This window comes from Vicugna pacos, chromosome 5, assembly GCF_048564905.1.
Source record: "Vicugna pacos chromosome 5, VicPac4, whole genome shotgun sequence".
Lineage (NCBI taxonomy): Eukaryota > Metazoa > Chordata > Mammalia > Artiodactyla > Camelidae > Vicugna > Vicugna pacos.
In genome coordinates, this window is record NC_132991.1 from 57,165,643 (window position 1) to 57,184,198 (window position 18,556).

General features: G+C 35.2%; 1 protein-coding gene across 6 annotated transcripts in view; it reads left to right on the plus strand.

The window, feature by feature from the left end:
- Positions 1–18,556, plus strand: part of GULP1 (GULP PTB domain containing engulfment adaptor 1) — a 231,510-nt gene that overhangs the window by 170,895 nt on the left and 42,059 nt on the right. For all 6 annotated transcript variants that reach the window (XM_072961279.1, XM_031678284.2, XM_072961282.1 and 3 more), the window contains one exon: positions 14,723–14,794. In XM_072961279.1, coding sequence (XP_072817380.1) covers positions 14,723–14,794 — 72 coding nt within the window. The remainder of the gene's footprint in view (positions 1–14,722; positions 14,795–18,556) is intronic.

Consider the following 18,556-nt stretch of genomic DNA (forward strand, 5'->3'; position numbering starts at 1 on the left):
TTTGGCTTTTATTATATAATAGTTTTAGTTCTCCTACTTGATTGAGACAAATTTATTAAATCCTAGTTTATTAAATACCAAGCACTGTGCTAAACGATCTCATTTTCTTCAGCAGTCCTCAGAATGACTCTGCATAAAAATATCACTACCACTTTTTATAAAGACTAACAGATTTGGGGATATAAAGTAGATTGGCTAAAAGACTTAGTAACAGCAGAGCCAAGATTCAAATCTTAATCTCCATGAGGACATAGATTCTTCGTAGCACTATATCACTGTGCAGAATAAAGTTTGGCCTGGTCATTCATTAAGCAGCCAGTCTTTGAGGACAATAAGAATCAATAAAAACAAAGCCCCTTGACTTAAGTGTTTACATGGGGATTTGTATTTTACACAGAGTGTATATGGTAAGTTCGTAAGTTTGCTATCCTAACAACAAACCAAAAATTCAATCCAAGCACAGAAGAACTGACCATAACCTGAATTTCTTCCTACTCCCAGGAAGTGTTTTTAGAACAACGAGCCAGAAGTGCTTTCTGTGGAGAGGCTAACAAAACTGTTGAGAGAATAAGAGAAAGTGACTTGCCCTTCTCGTGACATTTTCCCTACCAACCAGCCACTTGGCGTTCCTTCCTGCAGGCTGCTGGCAGGATTTCTATTGGTAAAGCTTGACAGATGGGGTTCTAGTGACTGAGGCCCCTCCAACTCCAATAAGATGTCATCAAGGGCTTAAACAGGTCCCCCCCCAAGGTCTCCAGTGTATGAAATGCTCTCTGCCTTCAGATAAAGAGTTAATCATGTTAAAATGGCAGTAACTCAGAGTTTTCAGTAAAATGTCATTATGCGATTTATCGGGACTTTATAGAGTGAGGCTCCCTGGGTTTAGATAGATCTTTTAACTTAAATATTCAATAACAGAATGTAAATTTTTGGTGCAAAGAGAATGCCATTTGTTTTCTAATTCTTTCATGTAGCAGCATCCATAATTCCTATTATGGATATACACAATTTTGAAATTTATGCTAGATTAGCCCTGAAATGAGATACAAATAAATATGACTTTAATGCTATCATATCCTTGCTTATACTTCACTTATTTGTGCATTTTAATAGCATTTATCGTTTTTAAATGAAAACAAATTAATCTCAAGCTTGAGCTAGTATATGTATTTTATATTATGCCTGATAGGCAAGGAATTGAAATAGCATGTCACAAAATGTTTAAATTAAAAATACATTAAAAATAAGTAGCTTACTTTAAACTTTAGTCATATTAATAATGGAACTGCATATAAAGATTCTCACGTACCAGTTTTACATCTGAAAATAGCAAATTTAAGTTTTTGATACATTAATCGAATATATCATGGGAAATAGAAATGTATAGTTCCTTCTGAGAGAAGTAATACACTGCAGTATATTTCTGTATATATAAAGGGAGGTTTTTATATAGTTTGGAATTATAGTCACTAATCAGGCTATTAAATTTTTAGATGTATTCCAATAAAAACATAAAGGTCTATGTTAATACCAGGATTAGAGTTTTCAAAGGGCAACTGAAAAATACTCTCAAAAGCTGCCCAGGAATATGCGACAATTGATTTTTTTTAAAGGCCAAGGAAAATCAAATAAAATCAGCATACAGTAGGGTTCAAGCAAAACCAATTAAGCATCACAGTGAAGTCTAAATGGTGCTAATTAGTGATAATTGACTTCAAGGATTGAAAAAAATGAATAAACTTGTCTTTAAAAAGAAAAAAGTGTGGACCTAAAAAAATAAACTTAATTATCAAATCAAGTTAGAAGTATGTAGGACTAACCTAATGGTAGCAGAACGGTGAAGAAAGAGTTGTGATAGTAGAAGGAGAAAAGCTGCTCACTTTTACAATCAGGGAAGAGAGGATCAGGCTGTTAGCAAATGAGATAAAACAGCATATGTCCTCATGCCAGCATCTGATTGCAAGGCAGACTCCTTATGGAGATGGACTCGACTGATGACACCAAATCAGAGTGACCCATTCATTCTCTTGTTCTGTTTCCCTATAGGAATTGCCAGGATCCTGCCAATGTTAGATGCTTGATGCATCTGTATTTCCCCACCTGTCACTTAATTAGCCAGAGTCATCAGCTTCCTGGCAGATTTATTTAAGCCCTATTAATAGAATTATGTTGAATCTACAAAATAAGAAGAAAAAAAGCCCTGACTGTTGTTGAAAATAATCAAAGTCACAAACCCTGTTGTTCCAGCATTACTTTAGGAAATAGAACCAAATAATCGGCACCTGTTCATCATTTAGGAGCATTTATTGAACAGAGCAAGTATTTTTTGAATGCCTAACTACATGTTAGGCACTTTACCCATAGAATTCTTGTTCACAGCCCACTTGTAAGTATAGGGATATTTGTCTACGTTTTACTAAAGAAGAAGCTGCTGCTCAGAGGTGTTAAGATTCATAGAACTATCAAGCGGCAGAACCAGAATTCAAACCTTGTGTCCACGTGGTTCTAAAACCCTTCTGCATGGTTCCACCAAGCCACTTCCACAGAGCTCTTTGACTTTTCTGTTCATCTCTGTATCTAAGTACTTAGAACCGTGCCTGACACCTAGTGGATCCTCAGTAAACAGGTGTTCAGTAAAAGAAAGGCTGCTTGGTGCAGAGCTGCTCTCACTGGTGCCTCTGGAAACACCGGATGGAGGGAGTAGGAAAGCACATTCATAGTCAGTGACCTTAAGCCTGTACCAGAGCTCAGGTTTTTGTTTGTTTGTCTCATTCTTTGTTGTCTTTGCCTTTCCTTGTGTGTTTGAATCTCTAAATCTTAGAGGTAAAACCCCAGGGTACAGGATCCAATTTTCCTTGCTTGTAGCATTCACAGCACACAAGTGAGTGTTCTGCACACAGCAGTGCTTCCCGGAGTGATCAGGCCATATTAATCACTGACAAAAGTCTGTTGAAAGAAATAAATAAATCCGCATTCCGGGGTATCATTAGGCCACACTCATTTTTCACTTGGAAGAGCTGTGCATCACCTATCAAGATCTGAAAAGTAGATTCTCCTCCTTTTCTAAAGAAACGGGGATGGCAGTTTGAGAACTAAAGTCCCTTGATGGGATTAGGAGTTTTCTGTGATACCTAAGTATGAAGGAGACATTCTGCTCACAGCTTGGGATAAGATCTTCTCCAAGATGGCTTAAGATTTCAACCCTGATCACTTACAGCCAGAAAACTCCAGGATGGCAATTTTTGTTGATTTGGAAGCTTTCTTGTTGCAGCCTATTTAGATTGTACTCAAATAATGAGGCTTTCAGTGAATGAAAGAACATGTGAGAAAATATAGGCGCCCTTTCCGGGCACTGAAGGTAAGGGTGTAGCCTGCAGCAGCATCTGTGGGTTGGGGATTTGGGTCTGTTTTGCTCACTGCTGTATCCGTGGTGTCTAGAACAGTACCTGATACATAGGTGGTGAACGGTAAATATTTTTAAATGGATTAAGCTACATAAAAAATGATGATAAAAATAATACAGCATCTCAGAAAGGACGTACTGGGAATGCTATCCCCAGAATTAGGGAGACACTAGAACTTTTAAAGAATGTTCTCTCCAAAAGGGAGGAAAAGATAGATTTAGCTCAGGAGAGATGTGAGGGCCTTCTCCAGATAAATATACTCTTTTTGGACAGAGTTCAGGAACGCAAGAGGTTTTAGAGCAGTTATGTTGTTAAAGTTTAAAACTGAAGTAAAATAATAATATTGTATTGCCCAAATCTTAATTAAATCCCATGAAAACTAAGAATAAGAAATGGATACTTGTTATTACTGTTATTTAACATTGCTTTGTTAAGCAAGGAAAATGAAATAATTGGTAACAATATTGAGAAAGAAAAGAAAATATATTTTTGCTTTGTTGATAATTACATTCCAGTAGACTCAAATTTTTCAAAATAAATAAAACTACTAAGCTTAGTAAAAGAATTTAGTAAGCAGACCAGATACAAGGTAAGTGTTTCTTATAGTAGCAATAATTTGTTATAGATAGAATCCAAAAAACATATTTATCTCAAACTACAAAACAACTAGAAAAATATTTAGCAAGAAAAGTACTTGACCTCCTGAAAAACAGTATAAACGCTTACTGATAAGATATCCACAAATAACCTAAAAAAACTCACTTGTCTCAAGTTTTATGTAATTAATTAATTTGCAATTAAATTACACTGAGAATTTAGAAGAATAAATATCCAATAACATGTTGAGGAAAAAACACACCCGTGTATGTATTGATGTGGATTCTAGCCACCTCTAGCACCAAAATCTGATTACTAGTGACTTAAAATAGGATTTTATCTTGCTTACTTCATAGTCCATCGTTAGTGGCTAGACTTTTTTTATTTTCTTGTTGTGACTGTTATTTTATTATTGCATTTTAATTCCTAAGCATAAATTCTTTGAGTACTCATTCTGTGCCAGTCACTGGTTGCATTTTCTCATTTAATCCTCACAATTATACAGTATGTTATTTATGAATGAGGAAAATGAGGGTCTGAAAGTTTCAGGTTTCCTAACTGTAGTGGAAATCCAGATTACCTAAGTGTAAAGCCAAGCGAATGTTCTTTTCACTTCGTTGGATTTTAAGCATGTCTCACAGGAGAAAGAACGTATAACATAAAACTTAATCGGCCAAATGGACGTGGCATAAATGGGTATTATGTACCCAGGATATTAAATTACCTTTCGTTCTATTTCTGTTTTATTTAAGATGAAGAGTGTGTGTCTGAAAATTAGGAGAGCTGGACTTCTAGCCCTATCTCTGCTACTAAAAAGCTTTGTGACCTTGAGAGGTCACTTCACCTTCCTGGTCCTCAGTTTATGTTATCTATAAAATAATAGGAGTTGAATGATAGTATCTCCACAGTCCACAATCACTTGGTTCTCTAATGAGAAAATGGATTGTGAAACCTGTCTGGCTCCAGAGTCCATGCTTTTGGTTTTCTGTGTAAATTGGTGTTTATTTATTTTTGTAATAATTCTGTTTATAACAGTACAGGTAAATGAACTGTCTTTCACTCCACGTGTCTCACTCTTCTGCTGTGCAGTAGGTTTAACTGTGGAGGGGACTCTGGGAGAGGACAAAAAAACTCACTGCTTCCTATTGTGACCATGTGATTCAAAGCTCGTGTGATTTGGGAGACCCTTCCACAATGGGCTGTGAGCACAGTTTCTTGGTTATAGCAAGTAGGTTTGTTTTGGCTTAAACTTAGGAATCTTATTTTAAAAGCAAGAGCCTGTTAAAATAATACATTCTGTATTCACATAAAATAAGACGATATAAGATATAATTTAATAGGAAGTTATTATGATAAATTGAGACTATCAAATCACATATAAAATGTAGACTTTTAGATACTGACCCCAATATTTTTTTTTATTCTCTATTAAATCCTGCCCCTCCTTTGAAGGCTAACCTTTAGAGTATTTAGTTTAAAGTATAACTTTTCTTTTTTAGTGGATCTATTTTATTTTATCTTTTAGGATTATGGTTTTGACGATTAAGTAATAGGTTTAAATTCGATTGATTTTGACCTTTCTTTAGCAATTGACTGCTATGATGTGCTTTTTAAAAATGGTTTCTCCTGTATTGCTTGGCACTGTGACATAGCAAGTCAGCCAAGTAAAGACTAACATTAAATTGGCTTACTCCTATATGGCTTATCTACTGGGTGCAGTTGAGTAGCTAGAAGGTTTAAGTACTGTTCTTTTTACACATATGCAGTCAAGTTAATGCCAAGAAAATTAGCTCCATCCTATTTGAGTCTCTGCAACCCTGGTTACAAAGATAAAGGTGTACAACACATTGCTTTTTTTTTCTAGAGTTAAAACATCCATTGGTCATTATGCTACCAATAGTTGTTTATTAGTCTTTATCTTAGATAAAGCTTTTATGTTGTAAAAAAATAGAAATTGCTTTTTCTTAATATTTTAAGATAATTATATAGAGAACATATTATCTAAATACAACTGGCATATTTTGAATTTGATCTAAACAAGTATTCCATATGTTTGTTATAAATTAGCACTTTCATGTGTTAAATAATGTCAGATTTCATAGCAGCTAGGCTTAGCAGTGCTTCCGTTAATTATTTTAATTGTTGTTTATCTGGCTTTTTTAAAAAAAAACTGTATCATTCATATTCACAGAGTGATTTCTGAAAACATCTGAGAAAATAAGGCAGATATTATAATTGGGTCCATATGATGTCCAACACTGCTCTCTACTGGCAAAGTAGCAAGTCATGAAACAAACTATTCTGTCTTTCAAGTGGAAAAAAAAATGTTAATTTCAAATAATATTTGAAATTTCACACATTTTTTGCAACATGCTTATTGTAGGCGTAATAGGACACAATGAAATAACTGAAGAAATGAATACAGATATCACTTGAGATTAGTTAGTTTAGAAGAGAAGCCTGTTGTTTTAATTAACTGAAAAATAATTGTGAGAGTTTTTGGAAAATATTAAGTGAAATATGAGATATCTTAATAGCATTCTAATTTTAAAAGTCTACAAAGTAAATATTTCTGTATGTAATAATGAGTGTGATGACATTTTTATGTTTTTAATTTCAACAAACTCCCTGTTGTGACTAAAATACCTGTTGTGACTACATCTGCTAAGTGATCAAATGCACTCAGCAGAGAGATGCAGAAGGTGGAATATTTGCATGGAATATATAAATAGCTTTAAAGTATCAAAATTTTGCTCTGTGTTTCTCAAGTTTTTATTGACGATTTCCAAAGACATTTTATAGTTTGTAAAATCTGTGAAAAAGATATGCCATGTTATTATATTTTAATATATAGACTAAGAATATACAGAACATTTTCAGATCACTGTCATCTGATTTTTCATAGCCTAATATATTCTAAGCATCCCATTGTGTTGTATATCTTTCCTATCTGTTCATATTATTTAGGAGTCAAATTCAGTGTTTTAATTCTCAGTGCTTTTAATAACTCAGCTAGTAGCCAGAATTTACATATACACACACATAATAATGCCCGAAAAATGAATCAATCACATATAATAATTTAAGAGGTTTCATTTGTTTTTGTAAATTCGCCTAATATTATAATCATTGACTGATTACTTTTATTATAACATGAATTTAAAGCATAACATTCTCAATGATAGTTACCTCTTGATTATGAGAAAGAAGTTAATGCTTATTTTCATTGATTAAAAACTACATTTTTCCATAGTTTCTAATTTTTCTAGAGGGAACATACATTACTATTAAAATACAAATGTTTGTTTATTCATAAGTAAACAAAAATTTTGTTGCAGATTTTCAAAGCACAGGCACACAATTGTGCAAGATACACACTTGGACTTAGATAAGGTCTAATGCCTGATCTTTCTAAAAAAATGTGCTAAAATGAATGTTGTCTATTTGAGACTATGAAGAAAAATAATTGATAAAATCTTGAACACTTAAAGTAAGACAGAACTGCACCCACCATCATCACAGACTTCAGAACACATAACTCTTTCTTTGGCTCTTTTGCTACAATGAAAAGTAACATAATCTACACGTATAAAGCAAAAACAGTCTGATACATTACACTCTCCTATCATTGTTATTTTTTTCTGCCACATGGAGGAGCTAAGACATAAAGTTGCTAAAACATAAAAGCAATGATTTTTACTTGAAAATTTCAAGATATCAATATCTCATTTCGTGAAAGAATGTAAAGGAAACTTTCTGTATTTCTTTATTTAGGTAAATAAATAACAAAAAAATTTTTTTGATATTGACTTTTTTTATTCAGCATAATTCCCTTAAGATCTATCCAAGTTGTGTGTGTAACAATACTTCATTCATTTTTATTGCTGAGTAGTGTTCCATGGTATGGATATACCACAGATGGTTTAACCATTGACCCACTGAAGGATATTTGGGTTTCTCCTGATGTTTGGCTGTTACAGAGAGATCTATTGTGAACATCAGTGCACAGATACTTGCATGAATGTAAGTTTTCATCTCTCTGGGATAGATACCAAGAAGGGCAATTGCGATTTTATGATAAGTATATGTTTAGTCTTCAGAGAAACTACCGAACTATTTTCCAAAGTGGCTGTAACATTTTACATTCCAACCAACAGCAGCATCCTATCATTTTACTTGCTAATCTGACAACCCTAATTACTAATATTAAGGATCTAACTTTCTTGGTTTCCCTTGCCATTTCCCTAAACATTTAACTTATTTCTGTTTGCAGCATTATTCCCTTTCATCTCCCTCTACAATGTGGCAGCTACCTGGAGACCCATGATTCTGGCCCTCTTCTCAGTCCTTCCATCTAGACCTCAGCACCAGGGTCTCCATCATCCATACCTTCTGCCCAGAGTTCTGCATTTCCAGGCTCCACTTGATATACAAGTTGTTGAGTCAGTTTCTCTAGCTGATGCATCAGAGGATGCGTGTTTCATTTCTTCCTTTCATTCAGGTCTCTATGAAAATAGCACCTTTTTAGAGAGGACTTTACTAACCACTTAATCTTAAATATTACTCATACTCTGCCCAGTCTGTGTTGCTGTGTGTGTTATTTTTACTTGTGCCATCTAAGATATATTATAAATCTGTTTGTGATAGAGACATGGACATGAAATATATAGATACATACATACATATGCACATGCATGCAGACATACACACACACACAGAAAGGCTCACTAGGATATAAATTCTACTAGCACAGGGACATTTTTCCCCTGATACATACCCAGCACTTAGTAAATGCTTGACTCATAGCAAATATTCATTTTTTTTAAGGAGTAAATGATGTGTGTGACATTAACTTACCATTTGGAGGCTTAATTTAATTTTTATTTTATCAGAGTTATCTGTGTCCATTTTAAGCAGTCAGGTATTTCTCCAAGGCATATAATGAAGAAGCAGAATGTTCCCCAGCTCTTCTCCCAAGTGTCAGTCACTGAAGCAACCATTTTCAGCTCTTTTATTTTTTTCTGTGTATGTGGATAACCTGCCACACTGCTGTGCCTTGATTTGTCGTATTTGTCGTGGTTTTCAACACCTTCTGTCATCCCTCCCTGTTTCCTGAGTTCCATTTCTTCCTCTGTTTTATTTTATAAACTCCCCTCTTTTCTTACAGAGAACTGGGCTATGGGAGTTTAAATTTTGGTCCCTTCCACATCTATGTGTATATTTTTTCTCTCCTCATAATCTATAAACTTGGCTTTAAATCTTTTTTTTCCCTTAGAATTAAAGATATTTTTCTTCCATTATTGCTGATGTGAAGTCTGATGTCATTCGTATTCCATCTCCAGTGTATTGTTGATGACCTAATAATGTACTGTGTCTGTATATGTGTTTTCACTGATTACCGTGGTGTAATCTTGAGTCCTTTGCTCTGAAATTTTATAGCTTTGCTTCTGGGAAGGTGTTAGATAATTTTCTTACTTCAGTTTTTCTGGCCCCCTGTTTCTAGAACTCTATCTTGTGTGATATTTGCTCTCTAGAGCAGTGGTTTTCACTTTGAAACGTCCACCAGAAACGCCTGGAGTAGATAATAAGACAGATTGTTGGACCCACCCCCAGAGTTTCTGTCAGTAGAATCTGTATTTTAACAACTTTGCAGATAAATGCTGATGCTACTGTTCCAGGGACCAAATTTTTAAAAACGCTATCCTAGACCAATTCTCTAATAGTTCTACTTTTTTTTTTTTAATATGTCTTCTTTCAAAATATCTAGCTTCTGCACTTTCTGTTCCCTTGGCCTGGCCTGCCTTCCCCCCGGTATCTAGACGTACCACTGCCTTTCTGGTTGGTTTACGCTTGACTTTATCAGTGAGGTCTCTTCCACCCGTCCTATTTGCAGTGGCACAGCACACAGACACACCCACATGCCTTGCACTCCCGATCCTTCGTTGCTGTTGCCTCTCTAAAATTATATATAATTCTCTTATTGTATAATTCTGTTTATGTTTGGCTCCCTCCACTAGGGGATAAGGCCCCTAAGAGCAGGAAATTTGCTTTGTTTTGTTTCCTGCTGTATCCCCAACTCCTAAATAGTACTTGATAAATAACAAGCACCCTATAATTACCTCTCAATGAACTTCCTCAACTTTATCTTGTAATATTTGTTAATTGTCTGCCTCATATTTTTAATTTCCATGAGCTCTTTTTTGTTCTCTCAATGCTCCTTTCTATAGGATCCTGTTTCTATCCTGGATGCAGCATATTTATATTGACTTTAGATTTTTAGACATCTTTTTTGTCCCTGCTTTTTTCTCCAATTTCTTCCATTCTATTTTGTTCCTGCTTCTTTGTTTTTCTCCCTGGTTTTCACATGATTGGCTGTCCTCAAGTATGTGCACATACGTGGTGTGTCTTGACATTGAAGAGTGAGGCACCTAAAGGCTTGGTGACAGTTCTATGTATGTGGGCAGGTCTTATCAACTGGTAACTGATCAGGTGGCCCGTTTATTTCATGTAGAAACCCCAACTTTCAACAAAGGTTGTTTTTTTTAGGGGAGTCACTTTCCCTAGGGAAGACTCTTACTACTTAGGGCATAGCAGACTAGCAGCCAGTCTCCCGGGAGACAGGCTGGGGAAGGGGCCCAGCGGACATTCAAGTCTGCATGTGGATGTTGGCTCAGTTCCTTTGCTTCAGTGGGTGCCTCCCCTCTGCTCTCAGCCAGGCATAGCATTTCGTGGTCCAGAACTCCCTTGGCCTTGTTTCTCCAGCTAGTTAACAGCTCAGCTGAGATGGGATGGATTAATCCCTTGGCCACGGCTTGATTCAATTCCATCTTTCCTTTCACCCTTCAGGCACCACGCAGAGTGGGAAACCAAAGTCCGACCTCTAACCTGTGCTGTACACAAGCCTTCTGAGAGCACTGATGACAAGACTATTTCAGTCATTTGTGGGTCTGTACACTAGACTGCATATTTCTGAATGTAAGCATTGAAGCATTTAACAGTTTGTTAAGCCAGTTCCTCCCAGAGTTAGACCCTGAGGCAAAGATTTGGGTGCAAGTGATTTGTTAAGGGGATGCTCCCAGGAGCAACAAGTGAGGATGTGGGAAAGCAGGACAGACAAGGGGGAAGAAATCAAGTGAAGCCCCAGCCTCAGCCTGACTCTGAGGGAGGTTCTGCATCACAACATTTCCACCTTAGAATTAACCCCACTTCCGAGCAGAGGGTTGGACCTTTGTACTTCCACACCATCTCTTAAGGAATTTTGTGATATGGGGGGGAAAGCAAAAAAACTCCCAGGTGTTTCTAGCTCTTAATATTGGCAAAGTGACCTCATTGCCCAAAGGGAATCCTCTGAAGGTCTTGCATGTGAGCCGTTACCAGCAAAGCCTGGGGAAGCTGGATGACGGGTCCCAACACTGATAAAAAGGATCCAAGGAGAGCTAAGAGGGCACCAACAATATCAACTAAATTCTAGTGTCTTCCTCAAACAATCATTAAATAAAGGAGTGGTAGTCCCCCATAATTATAAAGTATTTTGCAGTTTACAGAGTTGTTTTGTTTTTTTCTTTTCTTTTTTCTGATCTCATTGCAATTGATCTTTGGAGTAATTTTAAAAAGAAAGAAGAACAATATTATCCTTACTGTTCAAGACTCAAATAAGGCAGAGATTAAGCGACTTTTCTAACACTTTCAGATTCTAGGCCTAGAGTGTATTCCAGCATGCTGCATCATATGCAAGTCTCATACATATTTTACATAGACTTGGAATGCCTAAAAATATGAACTATTTAATCTAAGTATCATGCCTTTCATAACTGAAAAATATAGGAAATACTTTAAGGAATGATTTACTTTTTACTTTTAAAATTATTTCCATTTAGTTCATCCAATATTACGTAGAAAAACTGGGTTAGTGGCAAGCTCCATATTAGATGTCTCCTGTCGACTGAAATAAATGCGCAGCCTAAAAGTTGAAAGTTATGTTTTATTTGGCAGGAGGACTTGAGCCAGGATGACACCCTCTCAGATCGCTCTGAGGGACTGCTCCAAAGAGGTAGGGGAGGAGCTAGGATATATAGGAGCTTTACAACAAAGACCGGGTAGTTGGAACAAGAAAAGATTACTTGTTATCTAAAGAAAAGCAGGCATCTCAAGTTAAAGAATTTAGTGCTTTTCTATGTATGGGAGGAAGCAAACATTTGGGCTCATTGAATTCATTCCTTTGACAAGCATCTAGTTACCTAGGGCCAGTATCTTGTCCTTTCTTATTCTGAGTCCCCTCAGGGTGCACCATTGTCAGTGGCTGCAGGGGCTGGGCTGCAGGCTTGTCTTCACTGTGGGGGGTCGCAGCAGCCGCTGATGACTTGATGGTTTCAGCATTCTTTGTTTACTGAAACGGTTTGCAGTATTTTTCGTTTGCACTCCTTAGTTTAGTTCCCACCATCATTCAAAGCTTCTCCCTGTGTTTCATTACTCAGTTGGTTTAATTAAAGCCAGTGTGAGAGAAACTTGTAAAAAGGTTTCTGGAGCACTGCAAGAGGTTGATTTGTTTAGGATGTGCTTGGAGTTCTTCCATAATTTTCCCATATGGGCCTATTTACATATCACACTTACGACTCATGACATTACTACCAAAGTACAAATATATTCCCACAAATATTTCCAGTAACTCTTACAGTCTATGATCAATATAGCAGACATTCTGTCTTACAGTTCCAGAATCACTTACCAATAGAGAGTCTGCTCTTGCTTCCCTTTTCTGCTTACATTAGACCACCCAGCAATGGGGAGTCTCTCATTGATACGATAAATTCAGAGATAAAGTGACAACAGACATTTACCCCATGGATCTTCTCAGAACTAAATAGCTGCTATTGTGTTAGCTCGCCTCCTGTCACGTGAACCCTTTATCCCTCCTGGATGATCTAAAACAGTGCTTTTCAAATCTGGTGGCATGTTAAAGTCACCTGGGGAGCTTTAAAATACACCGACACCCTGGCTCTGCCCCAAACTAATTAAATCAGAGTCCCAGGCACAGGTCTAAGTTTAAAGCTCCCGTGTGATTGTGTCATGCAGCCAAGGTTCAGTACACTGACCTGAAACAGAAGAAATGTGACAAATGCATTGGTGTCAGGAAGAGATTTGGCCGTCTCATGTATCTTAGTAGCAGATTTTCAATTCCTTTTAAGCTGAGGGTTTCTCCATTTATTTTGGTCTTTTTTGCTGACTTGGTCAGTCAGCTTGAGGCCTGTTAGCAGTTGTTTGGTATACTTTACACATATTAGAAAAAGAAACTGGTATACCTTATAGAAGCCGAAAACTGAAACTTGTTTCTACCTTGGTGCTTCTGAGCCTCATTTTCTCTCCCTGAGCTCATCAGGAAGGGGGCCAGCACTTATCTGCTGTATTTTCAGCTCAGCTTTTGTCTCTGCCTTCCTCTCTTCTCCTGACCTGTTGCCATATTCTGTCTGTTCCTTAGAGTTTAGTACAAGGAACCCCCTGTAATGCTCTTAGAAATATAATTCCCTTATTAGTCCAAGGAATCTGCACTGTTGTATTTTAACCCGCTCCTTGGGGAATTCTCATACAGGTAATACAGAGAGGCCGTTTTGAAAAACAAGACTCTAATTTCTTTAGTTGTTATTGTTATTTTCTTCAAGAATTATAGAAGAAATAAAATGTGATTTAGAAAGATACCCCGACATTACTGTTTTGCTCCCTTCCATTCTGTGAGTTGACACATGAGAAAGAGTCTACTTAATCATTTGATGTAGAGTACACACATACATACTCATGTATATATGTCCATTTATATAAAAAGTGATGAATTCATGACTCACTTTGGTGTTATGATTGGTGGTGTGTGACAAGAAAAAAAGGTCTTTGGGAAATTATACACACCTAAGTAATTTAATGGTTACTTCTATTTATAAAGAAATATTCTATAGAATAAAATATCCATATTTCAATTCTAATTGGTCTTGAACATGTCATGATGTTAGACTTATGTTTAGAAGGTATTATATCTCCCCAGGATAGAGATTTTATCATAATGTGGCAATTATTATGAAACTTTTTCTTTTTGGGGGGAAAGATCAAGTTTTAACTAAAAACCTCCAAGGATATTTTAAAACTTAGTAGAATTATAGAGCATGTATGTTTTACTTTTTAATTTAATTTAGCTATACCTTTTATGGATAGTGTATATTGGGTATTTTTTAAAATGTATATTTTAAAATTTTACATGCTAGACAAGTGTCCTAATTGGAAAACAAAGAAGAATGTTGATTGACATTATAAACTGTATTAAACCACATTAATATCTTAAAATATACTATTGACAAGTAATAAAGTAACAAAAACAATTTATGTCCTTTAAATTTACAGAGAACTTTTTAAAATTTTTAATATGTTTTGAATTTTAAATGTAAACTTTATTCCTTTGGGTCCAATGAAATAACTTTCATTTTCTTCCCAGTAAAACTGTGTAAGTATAATATTTAGAGGTAGGAAAAGTATGTTTTAAAAACAATCTTTGAATAATAGGAATTATATGTGATTAATATTTACATTTTCATATACTATAAAATAATATAAATTAGTAACGTCTGTTTAGGATTTGGATTTGCATTATATCACATCATTCAATTTTTCCATGTTATGTTTGAACATGATTTAATGGTATATGATGTAGTACAGTCTGTCTCACACATGACCATTTTCAGTTTCTTGGCAGCACAGAAGTGGAGCAGCCCAAAGGAACAGAAGTTGTAAGAGATGCTGTAAGAAAACTAAAGGTAGGGCAAGCCCTCCAAAGAAATGTCTAGCGTATTGAACTTGCCTCACGTCATCAGTAGATTGATGGAAATTCAAAGCATGAATAGCTTTGTGGCAGATGCGACTTCACCCTGTTAAAAATGGACTATTGAATAAATTTCACTAGACCATGGAAATGTACTTAATAACAACTATGTAAACACAATTAATTGTTTTTCTGAATATGGCACACTCTTCATGTTTTTCTAAGGTATAATTTGTCATACTTAACGAGAAGAATGTAATGGCAATATTTCACAAGTGTTGGCATTTAGTAGTTTGCCTTTACTTTGCTTGGACAGTGTGGACACATGCCCCAACTCACAAGCTAATGACAGTGGAACAACTGTCTCTGATAGACTATCGTATCCACCAGCTGAAAGTGTGGAGTTAGAGTTAATTCCAAAGCAGAATTTTGCAGTGACACTGTGTGTTAAAGCTGTCCTAATGGACAAATCCACAAGGATCTGGCCATGTCCATAAGCAGACCTGGGAACTGGTGAGACTAAGAGCAGAAAAGGACATTTAATAGGCAAAAAATCCGCATGCTCGTAATCTGCAAATTTCCTGAGAAGATCTTAACGAAAGCTGCCACGCATCCTTTGCAGGTTTTTCTAATTGCATCCCATCCCAAAAGACATTGTTCCCCCTGAGATTTTAAGATTTGAACTCCTTCAACAGAATTCTCATGTTTCTCTCATTAAGAAAATCTAACATAGCACTATTTTGTTAGCATAGTTCATTGTTATTCTCTATGACTGTCTCAAAAATTTTTTGAGAAACAACCCTTCTATCACTTTATTTAGTTTAGGTATCATCCAGTTATTCTATAGGTGGGGAAGGTTTCTGTGCCAAATGAAGTCATAGACATTAAAAAGTATTACTTTGCTTTTGAGAATGTCTTATCAGGTAGAAACTACTATTTAAATTGAGGAAAAACTGAAGTGAGTTAGCTTGTTTTCTGGGAAACAAAATAAAAGGAGATAAATTTTTATCCATTTATTTTATATATATTTTACCTTATTTAAAATATTTCAAAATATCTTATAACTTTTTATATTTTACTTATTTTTAAGTAAATATACTAAAAGTTCCAATGATGCTAACACTCCCATTTGGAAAAAAAAGGGGAGTAGCCAACCATTTATTTCAACTACTCATTAGGCAATAAGTCAAACTTGTGCTTTTTTGGCAGATACTTTTAAGCACCATGGAGGATTAAAAAGTTCTCACAATTTATGGATACTGTTTAAAATAACCTACTTAAATATTTAAAATGTTGCACACTCTGGGCATGAATCCAACTTCACTACAATCAGAATGTTTTATAAAAGAATAACTGTATTTACACTCTATGTTTCCTTATACCCAGTAGGGTATTGAACCCAAATCCAAACCCGAAAGGATTCAATTACATAATTACTAGATAAAATTTAAAGAGGTGTTTGAAATGAAATGCTTTCTAAATGATGGCTAATTTTTGTATAATGTTGTGAGACTTTATATGCAGATCTTATGTAGTTTCATGTTTGGAAATGATCCTATTAATAAAAGAATGAGATTTACAGTAAGATCAATATTATGCAGTATAGTTTAAAAATGCATACTAGGTTGATAGTAGCTTTTTTTGTCTTTCAAGTATCTTCCAGAATACTTAATTTAATAAGCAGTCTTTACTCCGTTGATTGAAAAAATTTTGTAGATCAGGAAACTGTATCTAAGGGTAATGATTCATGAACTAAAGCAAATGAATAAAATAATGCTTTTTATTTACTTTTTTGTTTCTTTGCGTCAAAGGTCAGAGGCTACAACTCAGAGTATACAAGAGTATTTACATTTATTTATTTTAATTTCTAGACCTTGGTTCCTCTCTAATTCTGTTGTCATGTAGAAATGGCCAGAAGATGGTGCTATGACTCTACTAAAAAAAAAATTATCTTATTAACTGTCTTGTGTACACATCCCCCATTTTAATTTCCTGCTTATTTTTCTTAAACATATATATTCTGACTACTTTTTTATCCACCATCGTTCAGTATTTTATTTTATTTGCCACATAAGGTAACATTTTATTTACATTAAATTTTTTTCAAGTTTCCAGTTAGATATATTGGTTTCTGACATTAAAGAAGAATTCAAAATTTAAGACTAATACAAGATGATGTAAAATTTATAAGATTTTCTGTGATGTATTTTTTCATTCTTCTGTATTTAATGATGCCTAGTCATTTTTCAAGAAATTTAAAATTTTTTATTTATTTTACTGGGAACTATTTTTCTGTCATTTTGTGGACGATTTGTAGTTTATAAAGTTTTCTTGACTATAATAATTTGTATGTACTTACTTTCAGAAATTCTGTATTTATCAAAACAACATATTTTCTATTTCTCAATCATGTTCAACAATTTCTGTCTCTTCATTGTGTTTTAGTCTATGATTTATGAAAATACTACATTTTCCAAAAAGTAATCATTGAAAAACCTTTCATTCTATATACTGAATATCATTGTTATGGTAATGAATTTCATTTTTAACAGTGAGTTACTTATTTTCATTAGTACAACTAGTACGCATGTCATAGGGCTCAATATATTTCATAGATAATCTGCTTGTGGTACTTACATGTGGATGAATATTGGTGTATAGTTCCAAAACGTCTTGATTTCTCTGGGAGATAACTAGGGGGCAGTATTCCTGGACCCTAATTTTAGAGGATGGGTCCCCTTGTTCCAATGGGGCTAATTTAAAATTACATGAAGGCTACCTCAGGGCATGTGGCCTTGGAAATTACGGAAAGTTCTGTTAAATCTAGGCCCAGCAGTTTCTCCATTTGACCTCACTCTCTCTGTGCAGTGGAACACTCTGTTTTTGTCTTCATGACCAGTTATTTAATTAATGAAATGCTTGGAGCTTATTTTAATGATATGCATAGCTGTTTTCTCTGTAGGCTTATTAGGAATACATTTAAATTAAATCAACAATTTACAAGAACCACGAAGAGGATTAGTAGCTCAGAATTAATTCATTAATTTTATTGCCTAATAATGTATATTCCATTAATAATATAGTTATATTTTCTTTTTCAGTCCTCTGAGAAATGAATAGAAATTGTGTGATGATGAAACTCAGTGGTGCTCCCTTTAAATTATCTTTAGCTCTTCTGCTTGTGGCATATATTTAACTAATTGCTTTATGTCTTTCAAGTAATACTTCATCCTTCTCATCATTTTGTGGTAATAACGGCTTGTTTTTGTCAACTGAAAAAAGTGCACAACTTAAAAGCTGAGAGTCATGTTTTACTCAGTGGGCGTTTCTGAGGACTTTGGCCTGGGACGCTGCCTCTCAGATGGCTCCAAGATGAGCCAAACAGGCAGGAGGGGGAGCCAGGACATACAGGAGTTTTGCAACAAAGACCAGGTAGTTGGAACATCAAAAGATTACTGTTAATTAAAGAAAACCAGATATCTCAAGTTAAGGAATTTAGCACTTTTCTATGTATGGGAAGATGCAAAAGCGTGGACTCACTGAAATCATTCCTCTGATACGTACCTTAGCTGTCTAGGGCCAGTGTCCTGTTCTTTTCCCATCCAGGCAGAGGTAGTGGCTGCTGATTTGATGGCTGCAGTATCCTTTATTTACTGATATGGCAGGCAATATTTTTCTTTCACATTTTTATTTGTTTTTTATATCAGATATCCTCTAGAATGCTTAAGCTTTACCCCTCTTTGAATATCTTTATTGG